The sequence below is a fragment of the Colobus angolensis genome, unplaced genomic scaffold (assembly GCF_000951035.1).
Source record: "Colobus angolensis palliatus isolate OR3802 unplaced genomic scaffold, Cang.pa_1.0 Scaffold254, whole genome shotgun sequence".
NCBI lineage: Eukaryota > Metazoa > Chordata > Mammalia > Primates > Cercopithecidae > Colobus > Colobus angolensis.
Genome location: NW_012115755.1, coordinates 1,249,249 through 1,264,125, shown reverse-complemented (window position 1 = coordinate 1,264,125; position 14,877 = coordinate 1,249,249). Strand labels below are relative to the sequence as shown.

The following is a 14,877-nucleotide window of genomic DNA, read 5'->3' as shown; positions in this document are numbered from 1 at the left end:
AAAAAAAAAAAAAAAAAGCACCCTCCCACCTCACACCCTCAGACCACTTGTCCCAACACTGCTCAGCCTCCCCCAGTTCCCAAGACTACCCAAATCATGGCCACCCAATGCTAGGAGACCTCACCAGCCACCCATTACCACGGACAATGACGTTCTACTCAGCATCATCTGATGTTCAACGTCAGCCTCCACTCAGCACAGCCTCCTATTCAGCCCCACACGGATCGCCCAGAGGATGACACTGCTTACCGACGCAGGTTTCCAGAGAGCACACAGCACCCCCATTTTCCGTCACCATGCCCTGCACCACCAGCACCACCACCCAGCACCACATGGCACTGTCACTCGATCTGGGCTTTCACTGGCCTCCCCCAGCCACCCCCGCCCACACCCACGCCACCACACCTGCCTTGTCCGGGTCATAGACCACCATGGTGAGGTCCTCAATGGGGATGTGGGGGGAGGCATGCTCGTCCACGTAGCCAGTGAAGTTCACTTGGGCCTCTTCGGGGGTGAAGGTGCAGGCTGGGAGGCTGCAGTTGTAAAACTCAGGTTTGTGGTCATTGACGTCCATCACTCTCACTGTCACCCAGATGCTCACCTTGGCCTCCTGCCCGTAGATGTTGAGGTGTGTCTCGGTGGCCTGAGGCACAGAGCAGAGGTCAGAGGTCAGAGAGCCAGTGCTCAGAGAGATCAAAAGCCAGAGGTTAGAGAGCAGGATTCTGACAGGGGTGGTGGGACCTTTGCTCACCGTGACCTGCAGCTGCACCTCCTCATCCTCCTCCAGCAGCTGCTCACGGTCCAGGGAGCTGTTGACCCTGATCACTCCATCTGCCCCGATGTCAAACCAGCCGGGCCGCGTGGAGTCTGGCAAGCAAGGGGACAGGTGGAACAGCTGGAACAGCTGCTCCAGTGGCTCTGACGGAGCCCTAACCCCAGCCCTGGCCTGGGGACACCCCATTCTCACTGGAGATGCTGTAGATCACAGGGTCATTGATGCCTTTGTCGCTGTCCACAGCCTCCACTTTCAGCACCGAGGTTTCCTGGAATGGTGCCTGGTCAGTGCTCCTCAAACTTCCCCCGCCTCCCGCTTCCACCCGTACCCCACAGGTCCCCCGTGCACCTTGGCTGCGTCCTCAGCCACAGAGGCCGAGTAAAACTCCCTGACAAACTGAGGGTCAAGGTCAGGCTGGTCCACCACGGAGATGGACAGGTAGACAGGCAGGGAGCACTGGATGGTGAAGCTGTTGTTGAATATGCCGCCCAAGTCCTGTGGGGAGATGGCTGCCCATGAGCCAGTGCCGTGGGTCCTAGGCCCACCCTCTGGCACCCCCACTCACGCAGGCCTTCAGCTCTAGCTGGTAGAAAGCGCTCTTGTTGTTGTAGCTGAGGCTGCCATTGAGGATGATGGAGCCATTGGCCAGAATCCGGAAGAGATGCTCACTGTCCCCAGTACTAGGGATGACCTGGGGCAGAGCAGACTCGGGTCAGTCTCCCCAGGGACAGCCCTGCCCCAAGGATCCCACTCAGCAACACAGGAAAGGCCCCAGCTCTACCACAGACCAGTCACGCCACTGGCACCAGGTCGCATAACCTCTCTGAGCCTCAGTTTCCAGCTCTGGGAAATGGGGCTGGTGACAACCCTCAGTGGGTTGAAAGGAGGATCCAATAAGATGCAGTCAGCCTTCCATCTCTGTGGGTTCCACATCCACAGATTTGACCAGCCACAGATCAAAACTGTAGCTATACTCACAATGGTTGTGTCTGTACTGAAGGAGTACAAACTTTTTCCCTTGCCATGATTCCCTAAACAATATGGCATACATAATGCGCTATATTTACATAGTATTTGCATTGCATTTGTATTTAAAGCACACAGGAGGATGTGTCTAGGTTACATGCAAATACTACCCCCATTGCATGTCCAGGGACTTGAGCAGCCATGGATTTTGGTGTCCTCAGGGATGCTGGAGCCAATTCCCCACGGATACCAAGGGGTGACTGTATGGTATGTGCCAGGCACACAGTTGGTGCTCGGTAAATGGCGCTATCCTTTTTCTTTTTTTTTTTTTGAGACAGAGTCTCGCTGTGTCGCCCAGGCTGGAGTGCAGTGGCCGGATCTCAGCTCACTGCAAGCTCCGCCTCCCGGCTTTACGCCATTCTCCTGCCTCAGCCTCCCGAGTAGCTGGGACTACAGGCGCCCGCCACCTGGCCCGGCTAGATTTTTGTATTTTTTAGTAGAGACGGGGTTTCACCGTGTTAGCCAGGATGGTCTCGATCTCCTGACCTCGTGATCCGCCCGTCTCGGCCTCCCAAAGAGCTGGGATTACAGGCTTGAGCCACCGCGCCCAGCCAAATGGCGCTATCAACAGCAACTCTGTTTCCATGAGAAATGGGTTCACACACCCCTTACTGTCTGTGGAACCTGGACAAGACCTGGGAGCAGGCGGGCGGGAAGAAGGGTCTGGTCTGCAGCAGGCACCCTCTTTAGGCAAGTGGGCAAAGCGAGGTTTCCGGGGAGGGGGGGCTGGTGGCCAGAGGAAGGTTTGGGGACCAGGGCTGGGCCAAGGCAGGACCAACGTCCCCAACCCAACGCTCAGGCCCCGTGGGTTGTCTGTGGATATGCTGCCCCCTGGTGGTCACGAAGGCGGTCAGGGCCCCCTTCACACTCACCTTCTCTATGGAGTACACGACCATGCCAGCAGTTCCCATGTCTTTATCCACGGCCAGCACGGAGAACACCACGCTGCCCACGGGCAGGGTCTGCAGGGAGGAACCCGTCGCTTACCAGCTCAAACCCAGCTCCTCCTCTCCCTCGTCTGTCACTGCCTCCCTGAGCTTCAGTGTCCTCAGCTGTGCACTCAGGGGACAGTGTTCCCCTGTCCTTCCCACCAGGGCTGCGGGTGGAAGGCAGCTGGGGGTGCGCGGCGGCAGGGAGGATCTCCCTCCTCCCCTCCCCACACAGCCTCTCCACCACCTGAGCTGGCTTCTGATTTTCAGAGCCCCTCAGAACCAGGACGAGGGATCATTCTAGAGTCCAGCCTCACGGTGCCACTGCACACTCAGACACCCCATGTGCTCTCTACAGCCTATAGCCATGGGTTTCAAACAGCACCCTACAGAGCTGGAGGCTTCTTTTGGGAGCCCTCTGCTCCTGGGCTTCTATACACACGACCTCTACTTCCTTTTTTTGTTTGTTTTGTTTTTGCCTGAGACGGAGTTTCACTTTTTCGCCCAGGCTGGAGTGAAGTGGCACAATCTCGGCTCACTGTAACCTCTGCCCCCTGGGTTTAAGCGATTCTCCTGCCTCAGCCTCCCCAGTAGCTGGGATTATAGGCGCCCACCACCAAGGCCAGCTAATTTTTTTTTTTTGTATTTTTAGTAGAGACAGGGTTTTGCTGTGTTGGCCAGGCTGGTGTTGAACTCCTGACCTCAGGTGATCCATCTGCCTCAGCCTCCCAAAGTGCTAGTATTATAGGCGTGAGCCACCGTGCCCAGCCATGACCTCTACTTCCTAATGGTGGCCAAAGAGATCTTTGAAAATCATGAATCAGACCACATCACTCTTGTGCTTCAAATCCCCCAAGGGTACCCCCATTCTGCCCAGATCACAGTCCAGACTCCGAGCCTGGGCTGCCACCAGCCTCTCTGACCTCACCTCCTCCTCCCCCTCCCCTTCCAGCTGCACTGGCTGAGCTTGTTCCTGCCTCAGGGCCTTTGCACCTGTTGTTCCCCCTGCCTGGAGCACCCCTTCCTGGAGCATCCCCTGCCAGCTCCTTCTTGCCATTCAGGTCTCTGTTCAGATGCCCACAACTCAGAGAGGACTTTCCTGACCCTTCAACCTAAAGCAACGCCTTCTGCAGCCACTTCCTTCACTTTGCCTTGTCTCGTGCTCGGGGTGGGGCTCACCGCCACCTGAAATCATTCTGCTCATTTTGTTTCATTGGTTCCTGTCTGTGGCCTTCCCTAGAAGGTGAGCTGCTGAGAGTAGCAACCAGGTCTGTCTTGCTCCCCAGGTAACCTCAGCACCTAGGACAGTGCTGGGTGCCGAGGCATTCCATCAGAGCCTGTCACATGGCTGTCCAGACCACACGTGTCTGGCCTGGTGTGGGGCCCCCCACCTGGAAGGTCTTTGCAGGCACATGGCAACGGCGGGTCAGGAGTGGTGGTGTTTGCTGCCCAGTGATCATTGGGGAACCTCGTTTCCACCCATGTAGCTTAAGTGGAACTGGCCCCACTCCTCCCCCTTGCTGCGGGGAAGGCCCATGATGCAGACCTAACCTGTGAGAGCCTTCCACACCCCTAAATTGACTCAAGGAGAGCACATGACCTAAAATGAGCCAATGAAAGTCAGCCCTGGGCTTTGGGCTGGAAAGATTGAGAAAGAGAAGGTCTCTTCAATGTCAGCCTGTTCTTTTTTAATTTTTTTATTTTTTATTTATTTATTTATTTATTTATTTGAGATGGAGTTTCACTCTAGTTGCCCAGGCTGGAGTGCAATGGCATGATCTCGGCTCACTGCAACTTTTGCCTCCCGGGTTCAAGCAATTCTCCTGCCTCAGCCTCCTGAGTAACTAGGATTACAGGCATGTGCCACCATAACCGACTAATTTTTTTTTTTTCAGTAGAGATGGGGTTTCTCCATGTTGGTCAGGCTGGTCTCGAACTCCTAACCTCAGGTGATCTGCCCACCTCAGCCTCCCAAACTGCTGGGATTACAGGCATGAACCACTGCCCCTGGCGAGCCTGTACTTTTATCACCACATGAGACACTTGCCTCTCATCCCCCAGGATGGAGGCAATGAGAGAAGCAGAGCTGAGAGGAGGAGAGAAACTCAAATCATATCTCGATGTGATTTGAGTACCTGGATACAGCCATGCCTGAAGATATGATTTCAAATCAAATTTCACGATATGATTTGGCTCAAATCAAATCAAGATATGATTTGAGTGCCTGGATCTAGCCATGCTGAGGTACCTCTACATTTTTCAGATACACGAAAAAAATCAACTCCCTTTTTTTTTTTTTGCTTTCATCACTGAAATAATTCCTAACCTGATCGACTGCAAAATATTGCTGTCACCATTGTTTGTGGGGTCACATCCCCCTGGCTTTGGTTCGTGAAGATGCCCCTGCTAGGAGAGGTTTTTCCCCACCCTGAATGCCCCCCTGACTGCCTCTCGCTCTTCCTATTCTGAGAAGCTCTTTGGGATGCCCCCTGCCCCACAGCCACGTTAAGGCAGGTGTCACCTCGCTGATGCTGGTGGAGAATGCGGTGTTCTGGAAAATAGGTGCGTTGTCGTTTCTGTCTTCCACAATCACCTGCATCTCCCTCTGCACCTGCAAGTGAGAAAGCCCAGGGGACCCCAGAAAATAGGATTTAAAACACCAGAAAAGTTGCAAGTATTGTACAAAGAGCTGGTGTCCTTCATCCAGATCAACCTACTGTTTGGTCTCTCTTTCTCACCATATGTTTTTGGGGGCTTTTTTTTTTTTTTGTAGAGACCAGGTTCTCTCCACATGTTGTTTTCTGAACCATTTGAAAGTAAATTGCAGGCATCATTAGTTAATTTTTTTTTTTTTAGACAGGGTTTCATTCTTGTTGCCCAGGCTGGAGTGCAATGGCGCAATCTCATCTCAATGCAACCTCCACCTCCCAGGTTCAAGCGATTCTCCTGCCTCAGCCTACCAAGTAGCTGGGATTACAGGCATGCGCCACCACACTCAGTTAGTTTTTTGTATTTAGTAGAGATGGGGTTTTACCATGTTGGTCAGGCTGGTCTCGAACTCCCAACCTCAGGTGATCCGCCCGCCTCGGCCTCCCAAAGTGCTGGAATTACAGGCGTGCACCACCACGCACAGCAGTTAATTTTTTAAATATAAAATGTGCCAGCCAGCCAGGCACAGTGGCTCATGCCTGTGCACTTTGGGAGGCCAAGATGGGAGGATCACTTGAGCCCAGGAGTTCAAGACCAGCCTGGGCAATATGGTGAGACTGTCTCTACAAAAAATTTTAAAATTAGCGGAGTATGGTTGGCGAGCACCTGTAGTCCCAGCTACTCTGGAGGCTGAGGGAAGAGGATTGCTTGAGTCCAGGAGGTAGAGGCTGCTGTGAGCTGTGATTGCGCCACTGCACTCCAGCCTGGGCAAGAGTAAGATCCTAACTCAAAAAAATAAAATAAAATAAAAAGTTGGAAAAAAGTTCCTGTCCTATTACAGGAATGTCATTTTTGCTTTGTTTGCCACAGTGTAAATCTGTGAACAACGATGTGGCCACCAGAGAGGACCAGCTTAAGAGCAGCTCCCACCCTAGATACAGACGTTACAAAAATTGGGGATTTGTATGCAGACCCAGAGACAGCTCTAAGCTCAATTGCTGAATGGGCAAGGCAGCTTCCAAGACAATATAGACAGCTGTGTCCCACTGGGTTTCAGAAAATACACCAAGAAATACATGGAGGCATGTACCTCAGCGCTGAGGGCTGTCAAAGCACACAGTGACGGTCAACACTTCAGTGGGAGTGAGCTGGGAAGGATTTTCCAAGGAAACTTTAGTTTTATCTGTAATTTATTTATTTTTTTTTTTTTTTGAGATGGGGTCTTGCCCTGTCACTCAGGCTGGAGTGAGGTAGTATGATCTCAGCTCAATACAACCTCCACCTCTCGGGTTCAAGCGATTCTTGTGCCTCAGCCTCCTGAGTAGTTGGAATTACAAGCCGGTGCCACCACGCCCAGCTAATTTTCATATTTTTGGTAGAGATGGGGTTTCTCCATGTTGGCCAGGGTGGTCTTGAACCCCTGACCTCAGGTGATCTGCCCACCTTGGCCTCCCAAAGTGGTAAATAAGAGTGTAGTTGCCAACATATTCAGCCAAAGCAGTTGAGAGTGATTTTTTTGCCTCTGGAGCACTGGGGTGGGGAGGTATTTGGCACTTTTCTAATCAATATTTATGTACATTAATAATACATTTAATTTCTATTTAAAATATAACCAATATATTTATATGTAAACAAAAAAGCCCTCTATGATACAAATAATATATTTATATAATTTAAATAAATTTTTAAAAATACTAAAATCTTGGTAATATCGGATGACAAGGAAATGGACTAGTATAATCTTGATATAAATAAACATTAAATTAACTGTTAACTGGGGCTCTCTCCCTTGCCAGAGGTGGGGACGCAGTCAGAAACGGGCTCTCGCGATCCCTGTCGACCCCCCGGCACCTCCCAACTTACCTGGTTGTAGGGGTCGCTCACGGAGATAGTGACTTTGAATGTGTAGAGTGTCTGCAGCAGCCAGAGAGAAGGGGCCAGTGGTGAGCCCATCCTGGGTGGCAGCACAGCGGGTGCTGCCACCAGGACGCGGGCTCCCGGAGCCCTCCCAGCACCTCCTCCGCGTCCCGTGCCCTCTCCGGCTGATGCTCTTTACCTCGTAGTCCAGAGCGCTGGCCAGTTTCACTTCTCCAGTGTTCGGAATGACAGTGAAGAAGTAGGCATTGGGGCCGCTCATCCCATAGGTCAGAGGGTCATTGTCCGGGTCTTCAGCTACCAACCAGAAGACCTGGGCACCTGGGGATGGGACAGGGGCCACCCAAGGTCCACAGCCACCCTTTCAATGCTGGTCTGGCCAAGCTGGCTGTGAGGCTGGTCTGGGTGCCTGGCTGCTCCGTACACAGGCTCGACTTGCCATCTGGGACCTCCCCAGCCCTCAGGGCCTCTGTTCCTCCACACGCATTCTGAGGCCTTTGGGTAGCAGCATCCTGACTTCCCTTGTGCCCAGTGACTCGAAGGGCACTGGACACAGTGCGGGGGGCGGGGGCTGTACCCAGGCATCTGCCCCTCCCCTTGCCAAGCCTGTGGCCCTGCCCTCTCCGGAATACCGAGTTTCCGTGACACAAGACTAGACGTGGCTGGCGTGAACCTTTCCAGCTGCAGCATCTGGGTGCAGACTAGAGCTTTGGAGAACCTTCCAGGACACCCCCTTTCTGCTCAAGTGAGCCAAACCTCTATCCAGTCTGCTGCTGGCCTCCCGAGAGCCCTAACTCTTGTACTGCATGTCTGAGCACAGCAGCAGGCTGGTCGTCCACTCCCTAGCCTGAAAGGAACTTTTTACAGATTCATCAAACCCACCCTATCCCTGAGCCCCACCTCCTTTACCCATCCAGCCTCTGCTCCAACACCTCCGCTGACCCTGCTGTTCATTAGCAAGGACTTTCTCCTTTTCATGAAGATGTGTTTCCCTTGAGCTCCACCACAGGGCTCTGAGGGCTTCAGCCACTGGCGTGGGAGCCTACACCCCCTGATACTTTCATGGCCCACAGGAAAGTTGAATTTCTTTTAAAAGCAGAAGGCCGGGTGTGGTGGCTTACATCTGTAATCCCAGCACTTTGGGAGGCTGAGATGGGGCATTGCTTGAGCCTAGGAATTTGAGAGCTGCCTAGGCAACATAGCGAGACCCCCATCTATACAAAAAAATTTTTAAATTAGGCCAGGCGAGGTGGCTCATGCCTGTAATCCCAGCACTTTGGGAGGCGGAGCTGGGAGGATCACTTGAGATCAGGAGCTCGAGACCAGCCTGGCCAACATGGTGAAACCCCGTCTCTACTAAAAATACAGAAAATTAGCCAGGTGTGGTGGCGGGTGCCTGTAATCCCAGCTACTGGGGAGGCTGAGGCAGGAGAATTGCTTGAACCCGGGAGGTGGAGGTTGCAGTGAGCTGAGATCGTGCCACTGCACTCCAGCCTGGGCTACAGAGTGAGACTCCGTCTCAAAAATAAATAAATATAAAAATAAAAAATTAGCCAGGTATAGTGGTGCACAGTGGCTCATGCCTGTAATCCCAGCACTTTGGGAAGCCGAGGTGGGAGAATTGCTTGAGCCCAGGAGTTTGAGACCAGCCTGAGCAATGTAGCAAAACTCTGTCTCTACTTAGAAAAATAAAATACTAGCTAGGCATGGTGGTGCATGCCTGTAGTCCCAGCTACCTGGGAGGTTGAGATGGGAGGATCGCTTGAGCCCAGGAGGTGGAGGCTGCAGTGAATGTGATCGCACCACTACACTCCAGCCTGGGGGACAGAGCCAGACTCTGTCTCAAAAAAAAAAAGAAAAAGTCCCATACACTCCTCCCTCTCCAGCCTCCATGGGGTAGACATGAGAACAGCAGTTGCCTATAGGGAGCAGCGATTGACTAGAACTGGACACAGGGAACTTTCTGGGGTGATGGAAATACTTTCTCTTGATCAGGGGATTGCTTGCACAGGTTTCGTGTTTGTCAATACTCCTTGGTGTCTCTTGTTTCATCTGGCAGCTTTCGATATTCCTGGATTCCATTTTGCACTGCAACAAAGGCTGTGACTTGTCCCCCAATATCCATTTGTCTCTCTTTTCTGAAAACAATGGAGCCCCAGATTTTGAGCTGGGCACATGGCCAACCGGAATGAAGGTCACATTTGCCAGGTTCTCTTGCAGCTAGGCGTGGGTCTGCGGCTTAGTTTTCGCCAAAGAGACAAAAGCAGATGCAATGTGTGTAAAATCCAGAAAGGAAGAAGCCGTCTTGGCCCCTTCCTCCTTCTGTGGCTGGAATGGTTTCTTGTCTGAGCCATCCTGGCCCATGTGGGTGGGACCATGCCTTAGGGAAGGTGGGGCACTGAACAGGAAGAAGGCCGCCCCAAGCCCCACAGGGAGGACAGCCTGATGGAACACGCCCCAACAGCTCCCAGCTCCTGGGCGGCCTCAGGGGGACAGTAGTTCACCTCTGCCTTGCTTGCATCTCTGTTATTTGGGGTCCCAACCAATACGGCCACCTATAGTTTCTATTTCCCCAGTCTATATCCTGCCTTCTGGGAATCTGATATCTACAGGCCCCCTGGTTCCTTCCAAAATAATGTTACCAAACTTCATTTGTTCCTGCGCCACTGCCATGACCTTTGCTGTGACTTTTGCCGAGACCATTGCTACGTCTGTGTTCTATTCCTGGTGCTCGTTCTTTAATTGACTTTCCATCCCATGTAAAGACGTGTACTTTAAAAGCAAACTTTACATCGCAAAACCCATCTCACCTGCCATAGATAGAAAGTAACTTTACAAATAAAAACAAAGCAAAGTGAGTCATCAGCTTCTGTGAAAGGGTCTGAGCCTGACACCTGCTCTCCCTTAAAAAAAAAAAAAAAAAAAAAAAAGCCAGGGTGGGGGTGGGAGAGATTAGCAAGTGTGAGGAAGGAGAAGGAAGCCTGGCCCAGGGGATCCTCCAGTCAGAGACTGAAAGCGATGGGCAATGGGGGAGGCCGGATAATTTGATGCTGGTGTGAGGGCCCCTGGAGAAGCGTCTCACACCTTTGGGGACACTGCTCTTGACCCAGAATCTAAAGAGGAGAAAACAAACTTCTGGAATCAAAGGAACTGCCTTCAGGCCCTCTCCGTCCCACAGGAAGCCGTGGAGTTGCAGGGATGGTGGGGGCTCAAGAGGGCGCCCCAGGACTTTCTTGTGAGTCAGGACCTGGCATGGGGCAGACACAGGGACTGGGACTCACCCACAGGCAGGTCCTCGGGCAGGATCACTGACGTCATGTTGGGCAGGAACTTTGGGGCCACATTGGCTGCCACTGCAGGGACACACAGTGCTGGAACACCCCTGCAAAACCTGGCCCCTACCTGCTCCCCTGGGAGCCCACACAAGTCTTTATGGCCACCCAGGCCACCCGTCCAGGCCTGGATTCCTCCCCAGGCCTCCCCAGCTCAGCCAAGCACAGGGCTGGCCCACAGGAGCTAGTGTTTGCTGATGAGGGATCCCCCTCCCTTCCGGAGGGTCCTGCCAAGGGTCTCCAGGTTAGGGCTGTGTGGCCAGGGAGGGGAGACACCTACCAGACACCACGAGAGCAGGAAGCAGGAAGCAGGACAGCCACAGCCCGGCCATCACATCCACAGGGACCTAAGGGAAGAGACCAGGGAATGGCTCCTGGACTCAGGCCTCCCTCCTTTTGGCAGACCCCCATCTGCCTGGGTCTGACCTGAGCCCACCCACCACCGCCGCTTAGTAGCTCTTCCCCAGGGCCTCTATCACCCTTTGTCCATTTTCCAGATGCTCCAGGGTCGGGGGAACCAAGGGGGAGGCCAGGTGGGCTGGGGGGAGCACGACGGCTGAACCTGAGTCCAGGACCCACCATGCACCAGGAACTGCTCCAAGGCACTGGACGTGCAATTGTGTTATTCCTACAACTGTGAGGTGGCTGCGAAGACACCAGGATAGGAAGGGGCTTGCCTGAGGCCACAGGGAGTCGATGACAAGACCATGCTTGGAACACAGGCATTTTGGAGTCCAGAGTTCTTTCTCTCAACCACTGCACTGTCTCCACCTGCCTGTTAGAAGCGTTCAAACTCATAGCATCCTTCAAAATCAAGGCCCTGAAGAAGGACCATAATTTGTCCAGGACCATCCAGAGACTATGGGTGGGCAGGGTCCTCTGTGCACCTGCTGATACATCGAATGGCTGTCTTTGCAGCCTCTCCCAAACTGTGCTCCATGGAACCCTGGCCCTCTGAGATGCGCCACGGCAGAAGGGTTCCCTGGTCAGGTGGGTCTAGGGAGGGTTGCATAACTCTGAGATCCTCTTGTTGATTGATAACTGGACAGAGACCCTAAGAAAACCCTGCTGGGCCAGGCTTTTTGGTCATCTTACATTGCAAGCTGTCCCTCATTTGGGAAAAGGAGAAAAGGGGGACTTGATTCACTGTCACAGAGAAACCTGAAACGCCAAGGCTCTTTTAATGTCCAAAGACAAGGCCGGGTGCGGTGGCTCACGCCTGTAATCCCAGCACTTTGGGAGGCCGAGGCGAGTGGATCTCCTGTGGTCAGGAGTTCGAGACCAGCCCGACCAACATGGTGAAACCCCGTCTCTACCAAAATACAAAAAACATTAGCCAGGTGTGGTGGCGGGTGCCTGTAATCCCAGAGACTCAGGAGGCTGAGGCAGAAGAAGCGTTTGAACCTGGGATGCAGAGGTTGCGGTGAGATGAGATCACGCCATCACATTCCAGCCTGGACCACAGGGTGAGGCTCCGTCTCAAAAAAATATTCCCAAAGACAACTGACGTGTCACTCCACAGAAAGCAGGAGAGCAGGAGGGGCCCCCACATGTTTTGTTTCTTGCTGTCTAGAAAATTGTCTGTATGCTCTATGTTCGCTATGCTACTCTATAATCTTTTTGTTAGACAGGGCTTTTTATTGTATACTTTTTTCTTTTGAGACAGTGTCTCACTATGCTGCCCAGGCTGGCCTTGAACTTCTGGGTTTGAACTCCTGAGTAGCTAGGATTACAGACGTGTGCCACTGTGCCCAGTTTTTTACTGTAGACTCTTTTGTGCTAATTGAATATATTAACTTTCCCAAAAATGAATTAAACTAAAGCTTGAAAGCAAACCAAGGAACACATTTGCTACTGTAAGCTAAAAATAAAATCGTACGCCTCCCACTGACTATATGGCCCTGCTTGTGGCCCAGGAGACCCCAGTAAAACTTTGAAAACTTAGTTTCCAGGCCGGGCGCAGTGGGTCACGACTGTAATCCCAGCACTTTGGGAGGACGAAGTGGGCGGATCACGAGGTCAGGAGATCGAGACCATCCTGGCTAACATGGTGAAACCCCGTCTCTACTAAAAGTACAAAAAATTAGCCGGGCATAGTGGTGGGTGCCTGTAGTCCCAGCTGCTCAGGAGGCTAAGGCAGGAGAATGGTATGAACCCGCGAGGCGGAGTTTGCAGTGAGCCGAGATCGCGCCACTGCTCTCCAGCCCGGGCAATAGAGCAAGACTCCATCTCAAAAAAAAAAAAAAAGGCGGGGAGATCGAGACCATCCTGGCTAACACCGTGAAACCCTGTCTCTACTAAAAATACAAAAAATTAGCCAGGTGTGGTGGCGGGCGCCTGTAGTCCCAGCTACTCAGGAGACTGAGGCAGGAGAATAGTGTGAACCTGGGAGGCGGAGCTTGCAGTGAGTCGAGATAGCACCACTGCACTCCAGCCTGGGCGACATAGCGGGACTCCGTCTCAAAAAAAAGTAAAAAAATAAAAAACTTAGTTTCCAGCCACGGCGGGATGAGGGGATGAGAGGTCAATCATGCCTCATTACACCCTTCTCTTTTACAGTCGACACACAATAACTGACCAGCATTAATGTTAAAATAGAGATCGCAGGACTGAAAGAATAGACATTCCGTGGCAATAAGATGCCAAATTATAAACAGGACCTGAGGCCATGCCAGGCCAGGGTGAAGTCAGGCAGCCCTAAAGAAGAAACTCTGTTCTAACTGCCACGAGGGTTTTCTTTTTCTCTAGCAGCTAAATAAGCACTGGCCTCGAGAAAAGCCAAATTAAAGCAATTACAGCTCATCCAGTTCACAGATGCGATGAACTGAGCCCCTGTTCTACCAGCCATAGCCGCAGCTTTTTTTGTTTGTTTTTGAGATAGAGTCTTACTCTGTCACCCAGACTGGAGTGCAATGGTATGATCTCGGATCACTGCAACCTCTGCCTCTCTGGTTCAAGTGATTCTCCTGCCTCAGCCTCCCAAGCAGCTGGGATTACAGGCACCCACCACCACATTGGGCTAATTTTTGTATTTTCAGTGGAGACAGGGTTTCACCGTGTTGGCCAGGCTGGTCTTGAACCCCTGACCTCAAGCGATCTGCCTGCCTCAGCCTCCCAAAGTGCTGGGATTACAGGTGGGAGCCACTGCGCCCAGCCCATAACCACAGCCTTGACTGGACAAGAGACTGATTTCAGTAACTTTCTCCTGATAAGAGCCCACCGACCACAGACTGGCTCCAGCTCATACAGAGATTGCTTACTCGTGCAGCTTCTGTGTCTCAAAAAGATGTTTTGACGTACAGGGCGTAATTGTGATACATTTAAATTTTAAGTCGCCACCCCAGGTGAGCATGGATCCTATGTTACATGCACGTGTGTTCAACATGCATGTGTCAACACCACCTTCATGAATATTCATAGCTCCTCCTATAACCTGTTGAATATGTATGTGTAGCCACCCTGTCTAGCACCAAGCTCCTTTCCCAAACCCCATTTCGAAGTGTCTCTCTCTGGTCTTGGCCAGAGGGATGGCCACCTGCACACAGTCCCCTCTCTTTTTCTAGATTGATATTTTGTGCTTTTTAAGAAGTTAACACTACCAAGCACGCTCACCTGGTCCTGGGCACCTCTTCACATCCCTTTCCCTCCTGCCCCAGAGCATCTGAAGTGGGCAGGCAGCCCTGGGGAGGAGTGGGGAGGAGGGTGGCTTCCAGAGCCGAGCCCTGATGGTGAAACAGCATCAAAAACCAGAACTCCCCTCCTTCACACCGCCCACCCCTCCTCCCGAGTTCCAGCCTCGGGGAGCCACCCACCTGCCCATGCCGTTCTGATACCTCCTTCTCCTGAACACCCACACCCAATCCGTGTGGCCTACTCTGTTTCTGTCTAATCAGCCTGCATCTGTCCATCCCATACTGGCCGCCCTCCCTGGGGACACTGTCCTCAGCCTCCTCAATGCCTCCCTTCCTCCAGCCTCTCGAATCCATCCCACTCAACCAAACTAATCCTTCTGTATGCAGTCTAATCTTTTCCGCCCTCACTCAAAACCCTTCAATAGCTCCCCATTGCTAGAGTCCAGACTCCATAAAAGGGCTTCCCAAAGACTACCCTCAACTTCTCCAGCTTCACCTTGAACCGCTCCCTGCATCACAGCCCACCTCTCATCTCCCGTGAGCCCACGGGCTCCCTCTGCCTGCCCTTACTACTGCCCGTCCCTGTTTTTGGAATGCTCTTCCCCACCTTGCTGCCTGATGCGCTCTCTTCATTTTTAAAAGCCAGTTCCAAGGCTGGG

General features: G+C 52.5%; 1 protein-coding gene across 2 annotated transcripts in view; it reads right to left on the bottom strand.

Annotated features, from left to right (window-relative positions):
- The window catches only part of CDHR2 (cadherin-related family member 2), a 60,713-nt gene that overhangs the window by 20,460 nt on the left and 25,376 nt on the right, over positions 1-14,877 (bottom strand). For both annotated transcript variants that reach the window (XM_011946837.1, XM_011946836.1), the window contains exons 2-12: positions 10,867-10,933; positions 10,536-10,607; positions 7,436-7,575; positions 7,243-7,293; positions 5,252-5,341; positions 2,674-2,763; positions 1,341-1,466; positions 1,124-1,270; positions 968-1,043; positions 752-867; positions 410-643 (exon numbers count right to left, since the gene is read on the bottom strand). In XM_011946837.1, coding sequence (XP_011802227.1) covers positions 410-643; positions 752-867; positions 968-1,043; positions 1,124-1,270; positions 1,341-1,466; positions 2,674-2,763; positions 5,252-5,341; positions 7,243-7,293; positions 7,436-7,575; positions 10,536-10,607; positions 10,867-10,918 — 1,194 coding nt within the window. In that variant the 5' untranslated portion in view covers positions 10,919-10,933. The remainder of the gene's footprint in view (positions 1-409; positions 644-751; positions 868-967; positions 1,044-1,123; positions 1,271-1,340; positions 1,467-2,673; positions 2,764-5,251; positions 5,342-7,242; positions 7,294-7,435; positions 7,576-10,535; positions 10,608-10,866; positions 10,934-14,877) is intronic.